At 40.2% G+C, this 18,450-nt stretch overlaps 1 protein-coding gene across 1 annotated transcript in view; it reads right to left on the reverse strand.

The window, feature by feature from the left end:
- Positions 1-17,133, reverse strand: part of PFDN1 (prefoldin subunit 1) — a 69,490-nt gene extending 52,357 nt beyond the window's left edge. Inside the window, exons 1-2 of the mRNA XM_059061355.2 lie at positions 17,036-17,133; positions 13,855-14,021 (exon numbers count right to left, since the gene is read on the reverse strand). Coding sequence (XP_058917338.1) covers positions 13,855-14,021; positions 17,036-17,068 — 200 coding nt within the window. The 5' untranslated portion in view covers positions 17,069-17,133. The remainder of the gene's footprint in view (positions 1-13,854; positions 14,022-17,035) is intronic.
- Positions 17,134-18,450: the final 1,317 nt, after the last annotated feature.

Below are 18,450 nucleotides of genomic sequence, written 5' to 3' on the forward strand. Positions count from 1 at the left end.
TTCTACTTGTATGTTCCACATCTCCTCAAATTCAACATGTCCCAAATTAAACTCATTTTATCTACCCATACCAACATTCCCTTCAGTTTCCCCATTTCAATTTCAGTCTCTATCAGTGATATCACCACTTTCCCACTCACCTAAGTCCCAAACCTGCAGCTATTCTCTGTGTCCCCATATTCCCAATTTATCTCTAAGGCTCATTACTTTCTTTCATACTCACCCTCTTTCCTCTCCATCCCACTTCTGCCACCTTACTTTCTGCCCTTATTACTATACTCCTGAATAAGAGCTTCCTACCTGTACTCCCTGCTTAAACTCTAATTCATCTTAAATATTTTACCCAGTTTTCATGTAGCTAGCCCTGAACTATTTGTCACTCCAATGATTCTTTTTGATGATTTTAGCAGCTGCTATTGGTTGGCTACCCAGTATCTGTTCCTCTTACTTTGTTGATAGAGCCCCAATTTTGTTTGGGTAGCCTGCACTGTCAAGAGACTCAGGGAGGTGAATCCTGTGGTAAATCTTGATTGGTCTTACCCAATCATGGCAGTTCCATCCTCCAAGATTTAAGCCAAGCATTTAGCTCAGTTCTTGTCATGAAATGTGAGAGGTGGTCCTTTTGAAGATTTGTTTGCTCCCACAAAAGTAACACAAAACACATGATACTTTCTAACTGTGGATGTTGTCACATTTGAATGAAATTCTTGGAACTCCTGCAACCAATCTGAGGATGAAGCTGGCAAACACAGGGAGGAGGGCAGAGGCAAGAGTACTTAAAGAGTGGAATTAAAGCCCAATATACAGTCCCTGAGGAGGACTGATATGCACAACATGGATAAATCTTGGAAGTACTATGCTTAATGAAAAAAGCCACAAAAGGAGTACATATGATAATGATTCTATTTATATATTCCATATAAAGTTCTAAAATAGACAAAATTAATCTACAGTGACAGAAATCAGATTATCAGATGCCTAGAGCAGGATCTGGGGGAGTGGAGGACTGACTTGGAAAAAGCAATAAGGAACATTTTACAGTGATGAAAATGTTCATATCATGATTGGAGAGGTGGCTACATTTGTCAAAACTCATCCAACTCTACTCTTAGAATGAATGCATGTTACTATATATAAATTATAGCTCAATAAAGCTGACTTAAGAAAGATACATAATTAGTACTATAGTAGGCCAGATGGTTATATGTGCCAGGGGAAAAATAAAGCCAAAAAACAGAGCATACAAGAGGCAAGTAGATGGTAAGTGGAAGTATGTATATACTACTTTTAAATAGGATGGTCATACCCAGCAATCCCATTACTGGGCATATAGCCAGAGAAAACCATAATTCAAAAAGACACATGCACCCCAATGTTCACTGCAGCACTATTTACAATAGCCAGGTCATGGAAGCAACCTAAACGCCCATCAACAGACAAATGAAGAAAGAAGATGTGGTACATACATACAATGGAATATTACTCAGCCATAAAAAGGAACAAAATTGGGTCATTTGTAGAGACGTGGATGGATCTAGAGACTGGACAGAATGAAGTAAGTCAAAAAGAGACAAATATCATATATTAATGCATGTATGTGGAACGTAGAAAAATGGTACAGGTGAACCAGTTTGCAGGGCAGAAATAGAGACACAGATGTAGAAAACAAACATACGGACACCAAAGGGGGAAAGTGGCAGGGGGATGGTGGTAGTGAGATGAATTGGAAGATTGGGATTGACATATATACACTAATATGTATAAGATAGATAACTAATAAGAACATGCTGTATTAAAAAATAAATAAAATTTAAATGATAAAAAAATAAACAGGGCTTCCCCGGTGGCACAGTGGTTAAGAATCCGCCTGCTAATGCAGGGGACAAAGGTTCGAGCCCTGGTCCGGGAAGATCCCACATGCCGTGGAGCAACTAAGCCTGTGTGCCACAACTACTGAGCCTGTGCTCTAGAGCCTGCAAGCCACAACTACTGAACCCGCGTGCCACAACTACTGAAGCCCGCGTACCTAGAGCCCGTGCTCTGCAACGAGAAGCCACTGCAATGAAAAGCCTGCACACTGCAAAGAAGAGTAGCCCCCACTCACCACAACTAGAAAAAGAACCCACGTGCAACAATGAAGACCCAACACAGACAAAAATAAATAAATAAATAAATTTAAAATAAATAAAATGAATAAATAAATAAGGTGGTCATAAAAGAGTAGATATATTGTATAACTGATTCACTTTTCTGTACAACAGAAAGTAACACAACATTGTAAATCAACTATACTCCAATAAAAAAAGATTTTAATATATTAGTAAATAAATAAATAGGGTGGTCCTGAAAGGCCTCACTGCCTATTTAGTAAAGACCAGAAGGAAGAGAAGGTATAAGCCATACAGACATCTGGAAGAAGGTGGCTTCATTCAGAAAAACCAGAAAATACAAAAGCCCTTGTCTTTTTCACTGATAAAACTTAAAAGTCATCTGAAGATTTTGACTAGAGTGATCTGAATTTTGTTTTAAAGGAGTCACTCTGGCTGCTCAGTTGAGAACAGCTATAAAGTGTAAGGATAGAAGCAGGGAGCCCAGTTAGGAGGCAACTGCAATCCAATGATAGTTTAGACCAGGGTGGTAACAAGTTAATGTTCAGATTCTGGGCAAAATTTAAAGACAGAGTCTGCTAATGGACTGAACATAAGACTGAAAGAGAGGAGTCAAGGATGACTCCAAGGGACTTCCCCAGTGGTCCAGTGGTAAAGAATCCGCCTTCCAACGCAGGAGACATGGGTTCGATCCCTGGTCAGGGAACTAAGATTCCCACAGGCCATGGGGCAACTAAGTCCACGCGCTGCAACTACCGAGCCCTCACACCTCAACTAGAGAACCTGCATGCTGCAAACTACAGAGCCCATGCACTCTGGAGCCCACGAGCCACAAGTGGAGAGAAGCCCATGCACTGCAATGAAGATCCCACGTGCCGCAACTAATACCCAAGGCAGCCAAAAAAAAAAAAGGATGACTCCAAGATTTGAAAGAGCTGGAAGGATAGAAAAGCCATTTGCAGGACTTCCCTAGTGGTCCAGTGGGTAAGACTCCGTGCTCCAATGCTGGGGGCCCGGGTTCAATCCCTGGTCAAGGAACTGGATCCCGTATAAATGCCTCAATTAAGAATTTCGCATGTCACAACTAAAGATCCCTCATGCCACAACTAAAGATCCCACATACCACAACAAAGATCCCACATGCCGCATCGAAGATCCCACATGCCGCAACTAAGAACCAGCATAGCCAAAATAAATAAATAAATATTAAATAAATAAATATTAAAATCGTCCCCCTCCCTCTAACCATCATTCCAACTGCCTTTAAAAAAAAAAAAAACAAGAAAGAAAGAAAAGCTATTTGCTGAAATGAGAAAGACTGAAGGAGGAACTGGTTAATTTGTAACTAATGAGGGACTTCCCTGGTGGCGCAGTGGTTGGGAATCCATCTGCCAATGCAGGGGACACAGGTTCGTGCCCCGGTCCGGGAAGATCGCACATGCCGCCGAGCGGCTGGGCCCGTGAGCCATGGCCACTGAGCCTGCGCGTCCAGAGCCTGTGCTCCTCAACGGGAGAGGCCATAACAGTAAGAGGCCTGCATACCACAAAAAAAAAAAAAAAAATTGTAACTAATGAGAATTTTATTTTGGTCAAGTCAGTTTTGAGATGCCTATTACACCATCAAATGTAAATGTAAAGGAGGCAGGTGGATATACGCAACTTGGAGTTCAGGAAGGGTTCTAACCTAAGATAAAACTATGGGAGTTGTCAGTATATAAAAAAGCATTTAAAGAGATAAGTCTGGATGAGATCACTAAGAAACTGAGTATATACAAGAAAAGAGAAAAAAAAAATCCAAAGGTTGAGCTGAGCCCAAGATCAATCTAATATTTGGAAACGGGGAAAAAAAGGAAACAGTAAAGGAGACTGAGAAGGAATGGCCAGTGAAATAGGAGGAAAACCAAGAGGTGGTATCCTGGAAGCCACAGGAAGAAAGTGCATCAAGGAAAGAAAGATAAACTGGACTAAATGCTACTGATAAGTCAAATAAGATGAGGACTGGGAATTCACTATAATTATTTAAAAAATCGTGGTCCCTTCAGGAACCCAATTCCATGTAAACATTCCTTGTTCTAGATGAGTACCTCACATACTGATAGGTTCAATCTGTACTAATTAAAAATCACTGTGTATTTTTAAATCAAACTATTACTCCTGAAATAGAAACAGTAGTATGTTAATCTATTTTAAACATGACATTTATTTTTGGTCACTACTTGGTATTCTAAGCATTCTGGTAAATAATCACCTCTGATGTTTACCACTTTTACTCTGGCCTCATCAAACCCCAAACATTTCCACACATAAGCATCAAGCTATGCTACAACTTTTTCCAAGATGTGATCTTTATTTTCCTAGTAGGTTAAAATATAACACTGGATAAATGAGAACCAATGGATAATAAAAAATTACTATCCAATGAGTACTGAAGGACACAAACAGAATACTCTAGGTACAAAAGCAGCAAGTCACAGAGAAATATAAATATATTTTGGCACAAGTGCAAAAGACTCAGACACACACATACAGGATGCATATTGTGGTCCAAATCTTTTTACCCTGAGCCAAACAATGTAAAAGGCTTGGCTTAGGGCAGTCATGCTCTTATCTATTTAGAGATACATTTTCAATATTGGGCTCCTGCTGCTGTGCAAATTTTGATATAAGAATATTCTAGTCCTCTTCAAAGCCAAAGGGAGAGTGTCTTCCAAGTAATCTGGTCCATTTCACGGTAATGAGTTGATAATAAGAGTTTCTGGCCAGAACAATGAGATAACATTCTCCCAGACATGTCCATTCAAACCTGAAGTCTAAAATTAAAGTGGGTATACATTCTTCACAAAACCACAGGCACTAATGGTACATGCAACACACTGCAATCCTAATTATCCATCTGGGCAAAGGATATTTGCAATTCACAGCAATTCCTGATAGAAGTAATAAGAAAGAAAAGAATACCAATAAGTCATTACCAAGTGTGTATTCATGTATATGGACTGACTCTTACCTTTTAAGTCAATAGTTTTTCTGAGTTCCTTTTGGGTGTTTCATTAAGCAGACTATGTTCCTTTTTTTTTTTTTTTTTTTTTTTTTAAATTTTTGGCCGTGTTGAGTCTTTATTGCTGCTCACAGGCTTTCTCTAGTTGCGGCGAGCAGGGGCTACCCTTCACTGCGGTGTGCGGGCTTCTCATCGCGGTGGCTTCTTTTGTTGTGGAGCACGGGCTCTATGCATGTGGGCTCAGTAGTTGCGGCTCACGGACTCTAGAGCGTAGGCTCAGTAGTTGTGGCACATGGGCTCAGCTGCTCCGTGGCATATGGGATCTTCCGGGACCAGGGCTCGAACCTGTGTCCTCTGCATTGGCAGGTGGATTCTTAACCACTGCACCACCATGGAAGTCCCAGACTATGTTCCTTGACATGAACATGTCTGTCCTCTCTCAAACAGATTAGATAGCAAGTTGTTCCTAAATTTGCCACTATAAGATAAGTGGCAGCTAAAATCACAAAATTCTTGGTACAGCTTAAAATTGTTTGTTTTTCACTTCAGAGGAATTCAGCCAGAGTTAAGTCAGTTATGGCACCCAAATCCCAATGACAAAGTAACAAAGTTCAAGGGCTTCCCTGGTGGTGCAGTGGTTGAGAGTCCGCCTGCTGATGCAGGGGACACGGGTTCGTGCCCCGGTCCAGCAAGATCCCACATGCCACGGAGCGGCTGGGCCCATGAGCCATGGCCGCTGAGCCTGCACATCCGGAGCCTGTGCTCCACAACGGGAGAGGCCACAACAGTAATAGGCCCGCGTACCGCAAAAAAAAAAAAGGAACAAAGTTCAAGATTACTGCTACCTTTATTTTTATTTAAATAGGAACAACTAATTTTTTTCACCCTTCCCTCAGTTCACTATATTAATTCTTGCTTATCACCAAATGGAATACACTGCACTATCCTCTTGTGTTGTTGATTAACTGCTACTTTCATGCAACAAAAGCAGATCAAAAAAAAAAAAAGTCAGGCCTTTTGATGTCAGGAAATGAACAAGGAAACTCCTCCAAGTAATGGTAACAAAATCAATCAATTACATTTAAACAAGTTCTAGCCTAAACTAAGTAACCCTACAACAAAGACACATTAAATAAAAATTTTATTTCAGCATGTTTGTACATCCCAAGGTAAGTGTAACAGACTTTTTTCTTTTCTTACAATAAACTCCTAATTGACACATTTTTGAAATTAATTTCCTGTGTTTCAGTGAGATTGTTTGGATTCTGGAGAACATGAGAGGGCAAGAAGGGAAAGAATTATTAAAAGTATTCTTCTGCATAAGAAAAATAGCTATGTAATTCCTACGCAAATGTTTGTTAACTTCCCCTGCCATAAAACCAGTGATGTCATACTACACAGCAGTAAGCACAGTTATAACTAACACTGAGTTTTTAAATCACTGACAGCTTACGGAATTAAGAATATTACTCAAAAATCTCCTCTCCCTAGAGTACCACATCTGTGGAACAGGAGACTATGCCCAGCTGGGGTTATACACATACTCAGCATCAACAAAACTGAAGTCATTTTTCCCTGCACAACAGGAAAAGTTGTTTTCTTCCCCCTTAGGACTCTGAGCAATGAAAGCCATGACTTTATGTATTTATTTTGCGGTACGCGGGCCTTTCACTGTTGTGGCCTCTCCCGTTGTGGAGCACAGGCTCCGGACGCGCAGGCTCAGCGGCCATGCCTCACGGGCCCAGCCGCTCCGCGGCATGTGGGATCTTCCCGGACCGGGGCAGGAACCCGTATCCCCTGCATTGGCAGGCGGACTCTCCAACCACTGCGCCACCAGGGAAGCCCGAAAGCCATGACTTTATATGGCTCTGTATAAAAACACAAGAAGGCTGGATCACATTCTATTAGGAAAAGCAGCTCAACATCAAAACTCCTCTTCCTTTAAAATAAAATCTAAAGAACATGACTAAAAAAATGTCTTCCTACCTTTGAAAATTATTTTATCTTTGCTTCATTTTCTCTACTGTAAACTACAGATTAATACTTTCAAAGAGAGTATAAGGAGCTTATAAATTAGAACTTGCTGGGGCTTCCCTGGTGGCGCAGTGGTTGAGAGTCCGCCTGCCGAAGCAGGGGACACCGGTTCGTGTCCCGATGCGGGAAGATCCCACATGCCGCGGAGCAGCTAGGCCCGTGAGCCATGGCCGCTGAGCCTGCGCGTCCAAAAGAAAAATTAGAATTTGCTGTGTGGCTCTCACACCAAAAGTAGTATGCATTTTTTTTCTCCTACAGTAAGCATTAAATAAAATATCTAAACTTGGTTCTAGTGAGAACAACAATATAAACCATTATTACTGTAATATTAATAATACTATTTACTACACCAAGATTTGTTATTTATTAGGAATGAGATATAGTACAACTATATCTTCAGCTTTAAAATTACCTCGAGGGGCTTCCCTGGTGGCGCAGTGGTTAGGAATCTGCCTGCCAATGCAAGGGACAAGGGTTTGAACCCTGGTCTGGGAAGATCCCACATGCCGCAGAGCAAATAAGCCCGTGTGCCACAACTACTGAGCCTGCACTCTAGAGCTCGCGAGCCACAACTGAAGCCCGCACGCCCGTGCTCTGCAACAAGAAGCCACAGCAATGAGAAGCCACAGCAATGAGAAGCCACCACAATGAGAAGCCCAAGCACCGCAATGAAGAGTAGCCCCCGCTCGCCGCATCTAGAGACAGCCCACGTGCAGCAACGAAGACCCAACACAGCCCAAAATAAATAAAATAAAAATTTTTTTAATGTAAATAAATAAGTAAAATTAAAATGATCTTGAATTGACTGGAATACCAACTCTACATCAATATGAAATTGTAAAATGGTTGCAAAACCTGAGGTAGCATGATTATACCCCCTTTTGATTAATATTTAACATAACTAAACCTAGAGCAACTGCAAATGTTTCATTTTGGCTTTTCTAAATGTCACAACTCAAATTACAAGTCAACATTCAAACTAACAATTAAAATCACAACAAAACCAACATGACATTTTAAACAAAGGGCAGTTCAACCAAACTGTTACAAAGAGTTCAGATTTCTACATCCTAATTAGCTGAAAAGTTGCTCCATTATTTAGATTTTTTAAAAAATTTTGTTACCTATCAGAAATATACCTTGTTTTCATTTTCTACCTGTGCCACATTTATCTTAAGTTTTATACTTCTGGATCTTTCAACCATTAGAGATCAACCATCAAATTACTTCAACAAGTAGAAATAGCAACACCGCTCCCAAACAGCAATTTCTGCATTGCTAGACACTTATCTAGTCGGTAGATTTATACCATTGTTCATTCTTAGTTCCTTAAATGTAAAAAAATATCCACAGAATGGTGGCATACCTCTAAATTAGTTTAAATATGGTACAAAGTTATTTTTAGTTAGGTTCAAGTTTTAAAAAGGCACTAATCATTCTTCTCAAAGGCTAATCTACTCAAGTTCCTCCCATATTAAAAAAATTAAAAGCCTAATTTATCTCTTTCGGAAAGAAGAAATGTTATTTATGTAATGTTCAAGCACAAGGATATTAGAATAATGGACCTAATATCAAATCAGGATCTGGATCATACCTATTGTTAATAAAAATAAATTTGACCTTTATTCTGATGATGGGCCTTTCAAACTCCAGCATGACTAAATGTCATTTATGTGTTCTTTCAAATGCAATTCTAATTTTTAAAAATACCCTTATCTTCTACTATGCAAAGGAAAAAGGAAGAAAACTCCCATAAATGATTACAAGCTGGCTCTTATTCATGAAAAAAAAAATACAAGAAACATTCATGTAATATTTATTTGAGATCTGTTCCCTCCTTGCATGCTAGAAAGATGAAGACAAACACTTCCAACTATTCAGACAGATCATTCCACAGTTGCAACTTTCATCATAGTTCTTAAAGCGGTATGGTGAGGTCAGCTCACAAACAGCTTAAGTAGCAAAACTAGAAATTGGTGGTAGTAGTATCAGGCTACATAACAGCCCCTCCAAAGAATATGAAGTAAGAGAACTAAAATGCGCTGGCAACATGCCAAGAGACTGGATAGAATATAGTTTTGAGCAATGAATATGCAGAGCTTACAGTATATAGCAATTCAACATCCCTTACCCTGTAAACTGATTTTCCTTGTTTTAAACCAAAAATAGCCATATATAAGGGGTATTTAACAGTACCAGTTTTCTCCATGCTTATGACTGGGAAAGGCATCTGGGCTTGAAATGACTTGGTAACCTAAATACACACCCTAAAATGAAAAATTTGACTTCCATCCTATGTGAGGATGAGTAAGGTAAAATATACAATTGTATTGATATTATTCTGCACAGAATAGCTTTTATTCTCCAAAAATTATACTGCCCTCTGCATAATCCTAAAGGCTTGGGTTTTTCTATATTGTCAGTTCTGACTATCTCTGCAACTGGTTGACATGTAGAATTTGTCAACCTTCTCAATAGATTTAATAAAGAATTAATTCTGTCAGATCAAAGGACATAATTTTGGTCAGAAACAATTCCTTTGACCTTAGTCAAAATATATATTACTCTTTAAATTTCACCTTTATTGAAGCATATATTTTAAAAGCATAATAAACTCCAATTCTTAAGTCTCTGACACTTCCTAAACATTTTCTTTCTAAAGAACCAAAAGAAAATGCGGTTATTTTAGGTGAGAGAATCATATTCAAATCCACACGCATTTAACACCTATTTTGTGCCAGCCATTATACTGAGAACTGAGGAAACAAAGATAAATATGTATATGGTCTCACAGAACTGACAATCTAGTTGGGAAAACCAGACCATTTCAAACTCAATCAAGTTCTGCCCCCTACCCTCATACTGCCACCCACGTGCTCTACTAGCTAGAGGAATAAAAGCTCTGGTATCCTCCAGGAAAGTGTAAGTAAATCTGCCAGGCAAGATGGAAAAATCTTCAGAGAAGATAAGCTACGTCTTGAAAGATGAGAATTTCACAAGGGAAAGTGGGATACTACAGGCCAAGAAGGACAGAAGGAACAAAATCAAGAAAGCACAAAAACATGGCATGCATGAGGAAACCCATGTGGCAAGGGTAGGGATAACAATTTTGGGTACATGTGCTACTACTCTTCTACCCTCAGCCCATGACAGACCTCACTGATCAATTAAAGCATGTTTAAGTCCACATGAAACTCAAATTCCTTCTCAACAGATAACTCAAAACCAATGGAAGGAGGCAAGTCCATGAGATGAAATTTATGTGCTATCCTCAGCCTGGGAAGAGAAAGTAGTGGGATTTGAGGCTAGAAGGGTAAATTAAGAACAGATTATGAATGACTGTGAATGCTAGGCTAACAAGTTTAGATTTCATTCCATGGGTAACCAAGGGTGAACAGAGGATTTTATGAGAAATAATGACATGATCAACTCTGGCAGATGTCTGGCAGATGTGTGAAGAAAGCTTTTGGACCAACAGAATACAGGCAGAAAGAACAGTTTAAGAAGCTATACCTTCGGGACTTCCGTGGTGGTGCAGTGGTTAAGACTCCATACTCCCAATGCAGGGGGCCCAGGTTCAATCCCTGGTCAGGGAACTAGATCCCACATGCAAGCTGCAACTGAGAGTTTGCATACCATAACTAAGGAGCCCACTGGCTGCAACTAAGGTGCACACGTGCTCACAACTAAAGGAGCCCTTGAGCCACAACTAAGGAGCCTGCCTGCCGCAACTAAGACCCAGTACAACCAAATAAATAAATAAATATTTTTTTAAAAAAAGAAGCTATAGCTTCTCAGTCCAGGCAAGACACAATGAAGCTTGCCTTCTTAGTCCAGGCAAGACGCAATGAGGCCTGAATTTTGGCAATGGCAAAAACCTATTGCAGGTTCTAAAACAAAAATGTAATGTTATAGATTTCATAATTCTTGGTGCCTTTTTTTTTTTTTTAAATAACTTTATTTATTTATTTTTGGCTGCATTGCGTCTTCGTTGCTGCGCGCCAGTTTTTCTCTAGTTGCGTGAGCAGGGGTTACTCTTTTTTTTTTTTTTTTTTTTTTTTTTTTGTGGTACGCGGGCCTCTCACTGTTGTGGCCTCTCCCATTGCGGAGCGCAGGCTCCGGATGCACAGGCTCAGCGGCCATGGCTCACAGGCCCAGCCGCTCTGCGGCATGTGGGATCTTCCCGGACCGGGGCACGAACCCGCGTCCCCTGCATTGGCAGGCGGATTCTCAACCACTGCGCCACCAGGGAAGCCCAGGGGTTACTCTTCATTGCAGTGCACGGGCTTCTCACTGCGGTGGCTTCTCTTGTTGCAGAGTATAGGCTCTAGAGCGCAGGTTCAGTAGTTGTGGCACACGGGTTTAGTTGCTCCACAGCATATGGGATCTTCCCAGACCGTGCTCGAACCTGTAACCCGTGCATTGGCAGATGGATTCTTAACCACTGAGCCACCAGGGAAGCCCCTAATTCTTGGTTTTAAAACAAGTTTGAGAAGAATTAGTATTCTAATTAGAATTCCCTAATAATACTCAAACAGGAAAAGAAAAGACAAATTAAGGTAAACACTAGAATTAAAGAAGTGAATCACAATTCAAAATTACTCAAGACTATAAATTCAGAAATAGATATTTCAGGTTTAGCATCAAGAAAGAGAACATCCTCATAACCAGACTAATACTCAGCAAATCTTTTCTTCCTGAGGGCAGTAATACTCTAGCAAACAACAAACACTACTTACCTTACATGCCCCTACAAATCCCAGTGAGATGCAGAAAGCACAAAAGTCAAATTTAAAACCATATATCAGGGCTTCCCTGGTGGCGCAGTGGTTGAGAGTACGCCTGACAATGCAGGGGATGTGGGTTCGTGCCTTGGTCCGGGAGGATCCCACGTGCCACAGAGCGGCTGGGCCCGTGAGCCATGGCCGTTGAGCCTGCACATCCGGAGCCTGTGCTCCGCAGTGGGAGAGGCCACAACAGTGAGAGGCCCGTGTACCACAAAAAAAAAAAAAAACCAAACATATCTCAGCCTTTAAACTCTAAAATTCTTTGTGAATATAACCCATATGTAGCACTTTGGGCAGTATGCAAAAAAAGCAACTTCCTATCATTTCTGCAGAATGTTTAATAAATGAAAGTATTCTAATTAAAAACTAAAACTTCACTGTAGATCAAAAGGCCAAAGAGAAAGTTTTTCTGTTCTGGAAAAAGAGATTCTTTAGCTGTTGCAAACAAAGGCTAATGTAATGATGTGAAATCCAGGTGCAACATATCAAGAAGCATGCTAGAAAAGCTAGCATTACTGTTTTAAGACCTAACGATATTCAAACTAAAGATAAAATTATCCTGTAGTGAATGCCAACAATGCACTTCATACTACATAGACACATACTCAAGGGTTCTACTTTGTTCTCATCCCAATTCTTTTGTGTCCCAGTAACAAACTCTCAAATTGGGATTATCTTCCTTTTAAAACAAACTAAAATGAAAAACATGAACACCAGCAAAAAAATTTACTTGTGGTATATTGTTTATTCTGAGAAAGCAAATCAGAAGAACAGTTTATCATAATCAATCTCTTTTCCAGAAAGATATGGATTAGCTAGTCATGAGCAGGGTCTATTTCTCATGATGTCATTCTAAAGTCATTACTAAATGTTACACATGCCATGCTTCCTTCAAATCAATCACAAAACAAGTCATCCTAGACTGAGGTCAAATTCCTTTCCAACTAAAAGAGCTCCAAACTTAAGTAATGGTCCACTTACTAAGTAATACTCAGAGACCAAATTCCAGAAAAACCCTCCTCCTGTACCTCCCCCACCAAAAAAAAAAAAAAAAAAAAAAAAAAATAGCCTCCTTTTAGCTCAGTGTAATGGAATGTGACCTGTAGTTAAGGGGTTTTCCATTCCTATTTACTGCTTAGAGAACATGAAGTAGATCTATTCTCGCTCAGAAGGGTAATGTATTTTTTTAAAAGAAAAAAAGTGAAGTGTAGGAGTTTAATCATATATAATAATTAGAACAAACAAAAGGTAGTTGATTTACTAGATTTCTCATGTTCGACAGAATGAGTATATTTAAATCACAACTGAATGTTTATTTTTATTTTACAACCTGATCAGACATCTAAAAGATTTATGATTTGTGTGACTACTAATAACTAGGTACGAAAGGGGAGGTTAAAACTACAACTACTGGGCTTTCCTGGTGGCGCAGTGGTTGAGAGTCCGCCTGACAATGCAGGGGACGCGGGTTCGTGCTCCGGTCCGGGAAGATCCCACATCCCACATGCCGCAGAGCAGCTGGGCCCGTGAGCCATGGCCGCTGAGCCTGCGCTCCGCAACCGGAGAGGCCACAACAGTGAGAGGCCCGCGTACCGCAAAAAAAGAAACAAAACAAAACAAAACAAAACTTTATCATTGAAGTTACACACTTAAATATCTAAGCATGGAGAGAAGAACAGGGAATAAATATTTTTAAAATGTACTTCACAGTTTAAAATTAAACACATATATGTGGAGTTCAGTTTCTCATTTTTAAAAAAAAGAAGATATTTGACTAGATGATCTTTAAAGCTACTACGATACTTTAACACAAGTTGTAAAGTGAACAAATTCTATGATTTAATTCAGACAAACCTCTTTCAAGATAACCCCCTTAAAAAAAAAAAAAAGAAAAAAGATAAGCCCCTTAAGGATATACTTTACTTACATTCTTCCTACACCTTCATACATGTTAGTCTCATCTACCAAAGTCATAATCTCCGTATCTGTAAGATGTGCATGCTTTTTCGTTCTGTTTAGCTGTTCAATCTGTATGTCTGCAAGCTTCACCTTCTGTTGAGTGTCAATAACTTTGGCTTGAAGCTCTGTGAAGGCCTAAAAAATAAGTCCGTGATTTAGTAGGTGCAACATTTTACAGAAAACATTTAAGTCAAATCTAAATATATTAAAATAAAGCCTGCTAACCAGAGACAAAGCTGTGAAATTTACCACAGCAAGCATCAATAAAAATCAATATAATTGTAAACAATCAAGCCACTATGCTAAATACATTTGACTCTTGAACAATTCGGTGATTAGGGGCACTGACCCTCCGTGCAGTTGAAAATCCAAGTATAATTTATAGGTGGCAGTTCCTATACAGCAGTTTCTCTGTATCCTTGGTTCTACACCTGTGGATTCAACCAACTACACATCGTGTAGTACTCTAGTATTTTCTATTTTTAAAAATCTGCATATAACTGGATCCCCGCAGTTCAAACCAGTGTTGTTCAAGGGTCAACTGTACTGAATTTACTCAGTCCTCAGAAGATGCAACCTATTTGAAGCAGAACAAAGGTAAATAATAACTATATCAAGTAGCAGGTATCCGAGGAGTAATAAAAGCACTAAATGCAACAGTCAGAGGATGAAACCCAGAGATCCAAAACAAGAAACATAAATGTTACAACTCACTACATCTGTATTACACAACTAGGTGTAAAGTACTTTCCCACATTTGTTTGAAATATTAACATGTGAATATTAATATGAGAATACTGACAGATATAATAAATGTCTCATTTACTCTTTTCAATAATCCTGAGTTAGGATCAAATGTAAATTAGATAGCTGGTGGGAAGCTGCTGCATAGCACAGGGAGATCACCTCTGTGCTGTGTGACCGCCTGGGGGGGTGGGATAGGGAGGGTGGGAGAGAGGGTGATGCAAGAGGGAGGAGATGTGGGAGCATGTGTGTATGTATAGCTGATTTAGTTTGTTGTAGAGGGAAAACTAACACACTATTGTAAAACAATTATACTCCAATAAAGATGTTAAAAAAAAATAATAATAATAATAATCCTGAGTTAGGGATGGCAGTTTCACCACCACAGTTTACAAATTAACTAAATGTTTTAAAGAGATATAGGGCTTCCCTGGTGGCGCAGTGGTTGAGAGTTCGCCTGCCGATGCAGGGGACGCGGGTTCCTGCCCCAGTCCGGGAGGATTCCCACGTGCCGTGGAGCGGCTGGGCACGTAAGCCATGGCCGCTGAGCCTGCGCGTCCGGAGCCTGTGCTCCGCAACGGGAGAGGCCCGCGTACCACAAAAAAATAAATAAATAAAAAATAAAGAGATATAAATGACTTGCACAGGGCTGAACAACTACTAGGTGGAAGAGCAAGTACTTAAATCCATTTCTTCTGACCTCTAGTTCAGGAATCTTTCTATTCTACTATCTACAGTAATATTCAGAAAATGAATATTTTAAGAGAAAGACAAGAATTTCAAAGCATTGGTAGAAGAATTGCATCATGATCTTCACACGCACATACCAAGCCAAATTTGACACTTGAGTACCCTTCCTCAAAGATAAAAGGTTCTTGGATACTCAAGAAGTGCCTAGAATGACTTTCACATGCTCTCAAATTTATGCCTTAATAATAACATTCGCGGCTACAATACACAGCAAAAGCTAGTACTTAATTTTCATTCTCACTTTGTTCTCACCGACTGGTAAGGTTTCAAAAGATTCATTTTGGGGGAGAGGAAGTGCCTAAAGTTTCCTACTAGTCTCCACGTGCCGCCCCTCCCCCCCGGCCCCCGCCAAAAAAAACCCTTATAAAGATATTAGAAGACCTTTAAACAAGTTTTTTTTTTTAAGTTAATTTCATTGGTTGTCAAAACTACCCAATTTAAGTCTGTAATCATTTTCTTAGTTTGCATTCACTCTCCACAGGTTTCCTAGCAACAAATTCAAATAATACTGAGCTCTAAGTCCATTCACAGCTGTACTCTATTGTTAGCTCTTTCACTAAACCCAACTTAAATCTGAACTTTTAACAGAAAAAAAAGGTAAACTTTTATAACACTTTAAGACAGTTTGCTAAGGAAGCTAGTATATTGTTAATGCTAAGATATTACAGCACCAGAGACCGCATAAGGACTAAACGTACAAGTTTCAAACAAGAAGCAAGACACACTCAACATATAAATCCTCAGAGCAATAATAAACAGCTTCATTTATTAGGTGGAAAAGCTATTTCAGCTGTCCTATTTCTTATGCAGAGGTTGACCAGGAGACAGCCTTGAGTAAAATTTGCTCTTCTAAAGAACCTAAACTAATGGTCAAAAGGTAGGAAGTAACGCAGAGAATACTGGATTCTAGTCCCAACCTTGGTCTGAGTCTTTTCTGAAACTGTTTCCTTTTCTAGAAAAGTATAGGTTTAAAGTAGGTGAAGTCTAGGAATCCCGACAACTCTTAAGCTGCGAAAACGTTCCTGAGTAACAACACATTTATAGGCAATTGTTTGAAGAGAAACCCAATTCCTTCTGATACTGATTTTATCTGGAAAACTTGTTTCTTTTTTTACAAGTCTTTAAAAACGGGGCCGGGGTGGGGGGAGCTGAGACCAAAGCCCTAAGATGAACACTGCTATGAGAACACCTAACTGAACTGTATGTAGCGACCTTACAAGATATGGGATTGAAGAAGTGGCCTAAAAACACAGGTTGGACTTGGATTTTTTCAAAGCAAATTAGAATGCAGAATTAGATGCCTCAGCTCGGGCAGCCGTCTCAAAGGGCTCCAGCTGGAAACGCTCACTTCAGGCCTCACTACGGAATTGAAAACTCCAAGCTCAACGAAAGGTCTCTGGAACTCGGAACAAGGGAACAGAACAGCTATCGGCCCGTCAGACTTGACCAGGCCCAGCGCAACCGGCTCTTACCCAGCAAAGAGCGGCTCGCCCCCGACTCCAGCCTAAAGAGACCCTGTCCCGCCTTAGGACTCTGGGAAACCATTCCCCATTTCCCTGAAGCCTTCCGCAGGACTCGAGTCTCACTCGATATTATTGTCAACAGTCCCCTTAGCTTCCAAAGAAAAAGCCTCTGCCTGCTCAAGACCCTTTTACCTTCTTCAACTCCAAATCCACGGGGGCCGCCATCTTGCTTCACGCCTGCGCCTGCGCAGTGGGAGAAAGCCGGAAAGAGGATGGGGGAAGGGCTCTCCTTGAAGGTTTGATTGTCCCCCTTCCTTCTGCGCCTGCGCATGAGTCTAGCTGATTGGTTTTCCAACCTTCTCCAGCGCTGGCAACCCCTGCAACATCCAGGATTGCGATTCAGAGTACATCTTCCCCACGTGACCTATAGGCCTTCCCTGTTTCTCCACATCCTTCCAAACACATCACAACGCGCAGATTTCGTGTATGGTTTTAAGCATTTTGACAAATAGCTTAATTTGTGCTGCTAAATTGAGATGTATGTAGATCAGGCCAAAACCTCTTAAGTCATTCATGCCTTCGGCGAGTCCCTGTGCTGTCAGGCATGAGAGAATCGGCTTGAGAGAGTCAGCCTGAGAGAATCAGCCTGAGCTTCAGGCATGGCAGTGTGGAGAAGACCAGAAGGCTTAGTTGTTCTCCCAAAGAACTTATTTCTACTGAACGCTCCTGGAAGACCTTCTAGACATAGTGGTTCTCACGAGAGGCCGCATTAGTTTGTTTAAAAAAGAAAACAAAACAGATTCTCTGATCCTCATCCCAAACTTAATTACTTAGAATCTTTGCTATGGGGCCCAGAAATTTGCACTTTTGCAAACTCCCCTTATGACCTGGTGCAAGTGATCTGCAAACCACATTTTGAGAATCTGCTATAAAGTACCTGGTGTTTGAACCAGAAGAGTGACTAGTAATTGGACTTCTGGACATGAAAGAAATATATGTCTTACCTACTCTAAAAAATCTGTGGGGGAGAAGAAAGGGCAGGGAATTTGGAACTAGACCGATCTGTATTCAAAGTTTGGTCTACCTTGAGCCTACGTATGTCTGGTTCCATATACTAGTTGTATAGCAATAGAGTTTGTCTCCTCATTTAATATGAGAATAACCCTAACAGAGTTATTCTGAGGAATAAATAAGATCAGGATGAAAAGCTCCGAGCATAACACAATGCACACAGTAGGTACACGATAAATAGTTGTAGTTAAGTTCATGTAGTTAGCATTGTTGTGTTTGTCTTTCAAGGTCCAGCAAACTGGCCACATCCTCCTTTATGTATTTTTTTATTTTTTACATCACTCATCACACAGACCATAAATAATCTCTCCTCAGACTCTCAAGACTACGTCTATTCCTTTTTCAAGGCACTTTCTATCTTAAACAAATTTTTTTTCATATTAGACTTACTAGCAATCCAAGTGTCCATCAGTGAATGAATATACAAACAAAATGTGGTATATACCAGGGATCCCCAGCCCCTGGGCCGAGGACCAAGCAAAGCTTCATCTGCCTCTCCCCATCGCTCACATGACTGCCTGAACCATTCCCCCACC

The sequence above is a fragment of the Kogia breviceps genome, chromosome 4 (genome assembly GCF_026419965.1).
Source record: "Kogia breviceps isolate mKogBre1 chromosome 4, mKogBre1 haplotype 1, whole genome shotgun sequence".
Lineage (NCBI taxonomy): Eukaryota > Metazoa > Chordata > Mammalia > Artiodactyla > Physeteridae > Kogia > Kogia breviceps.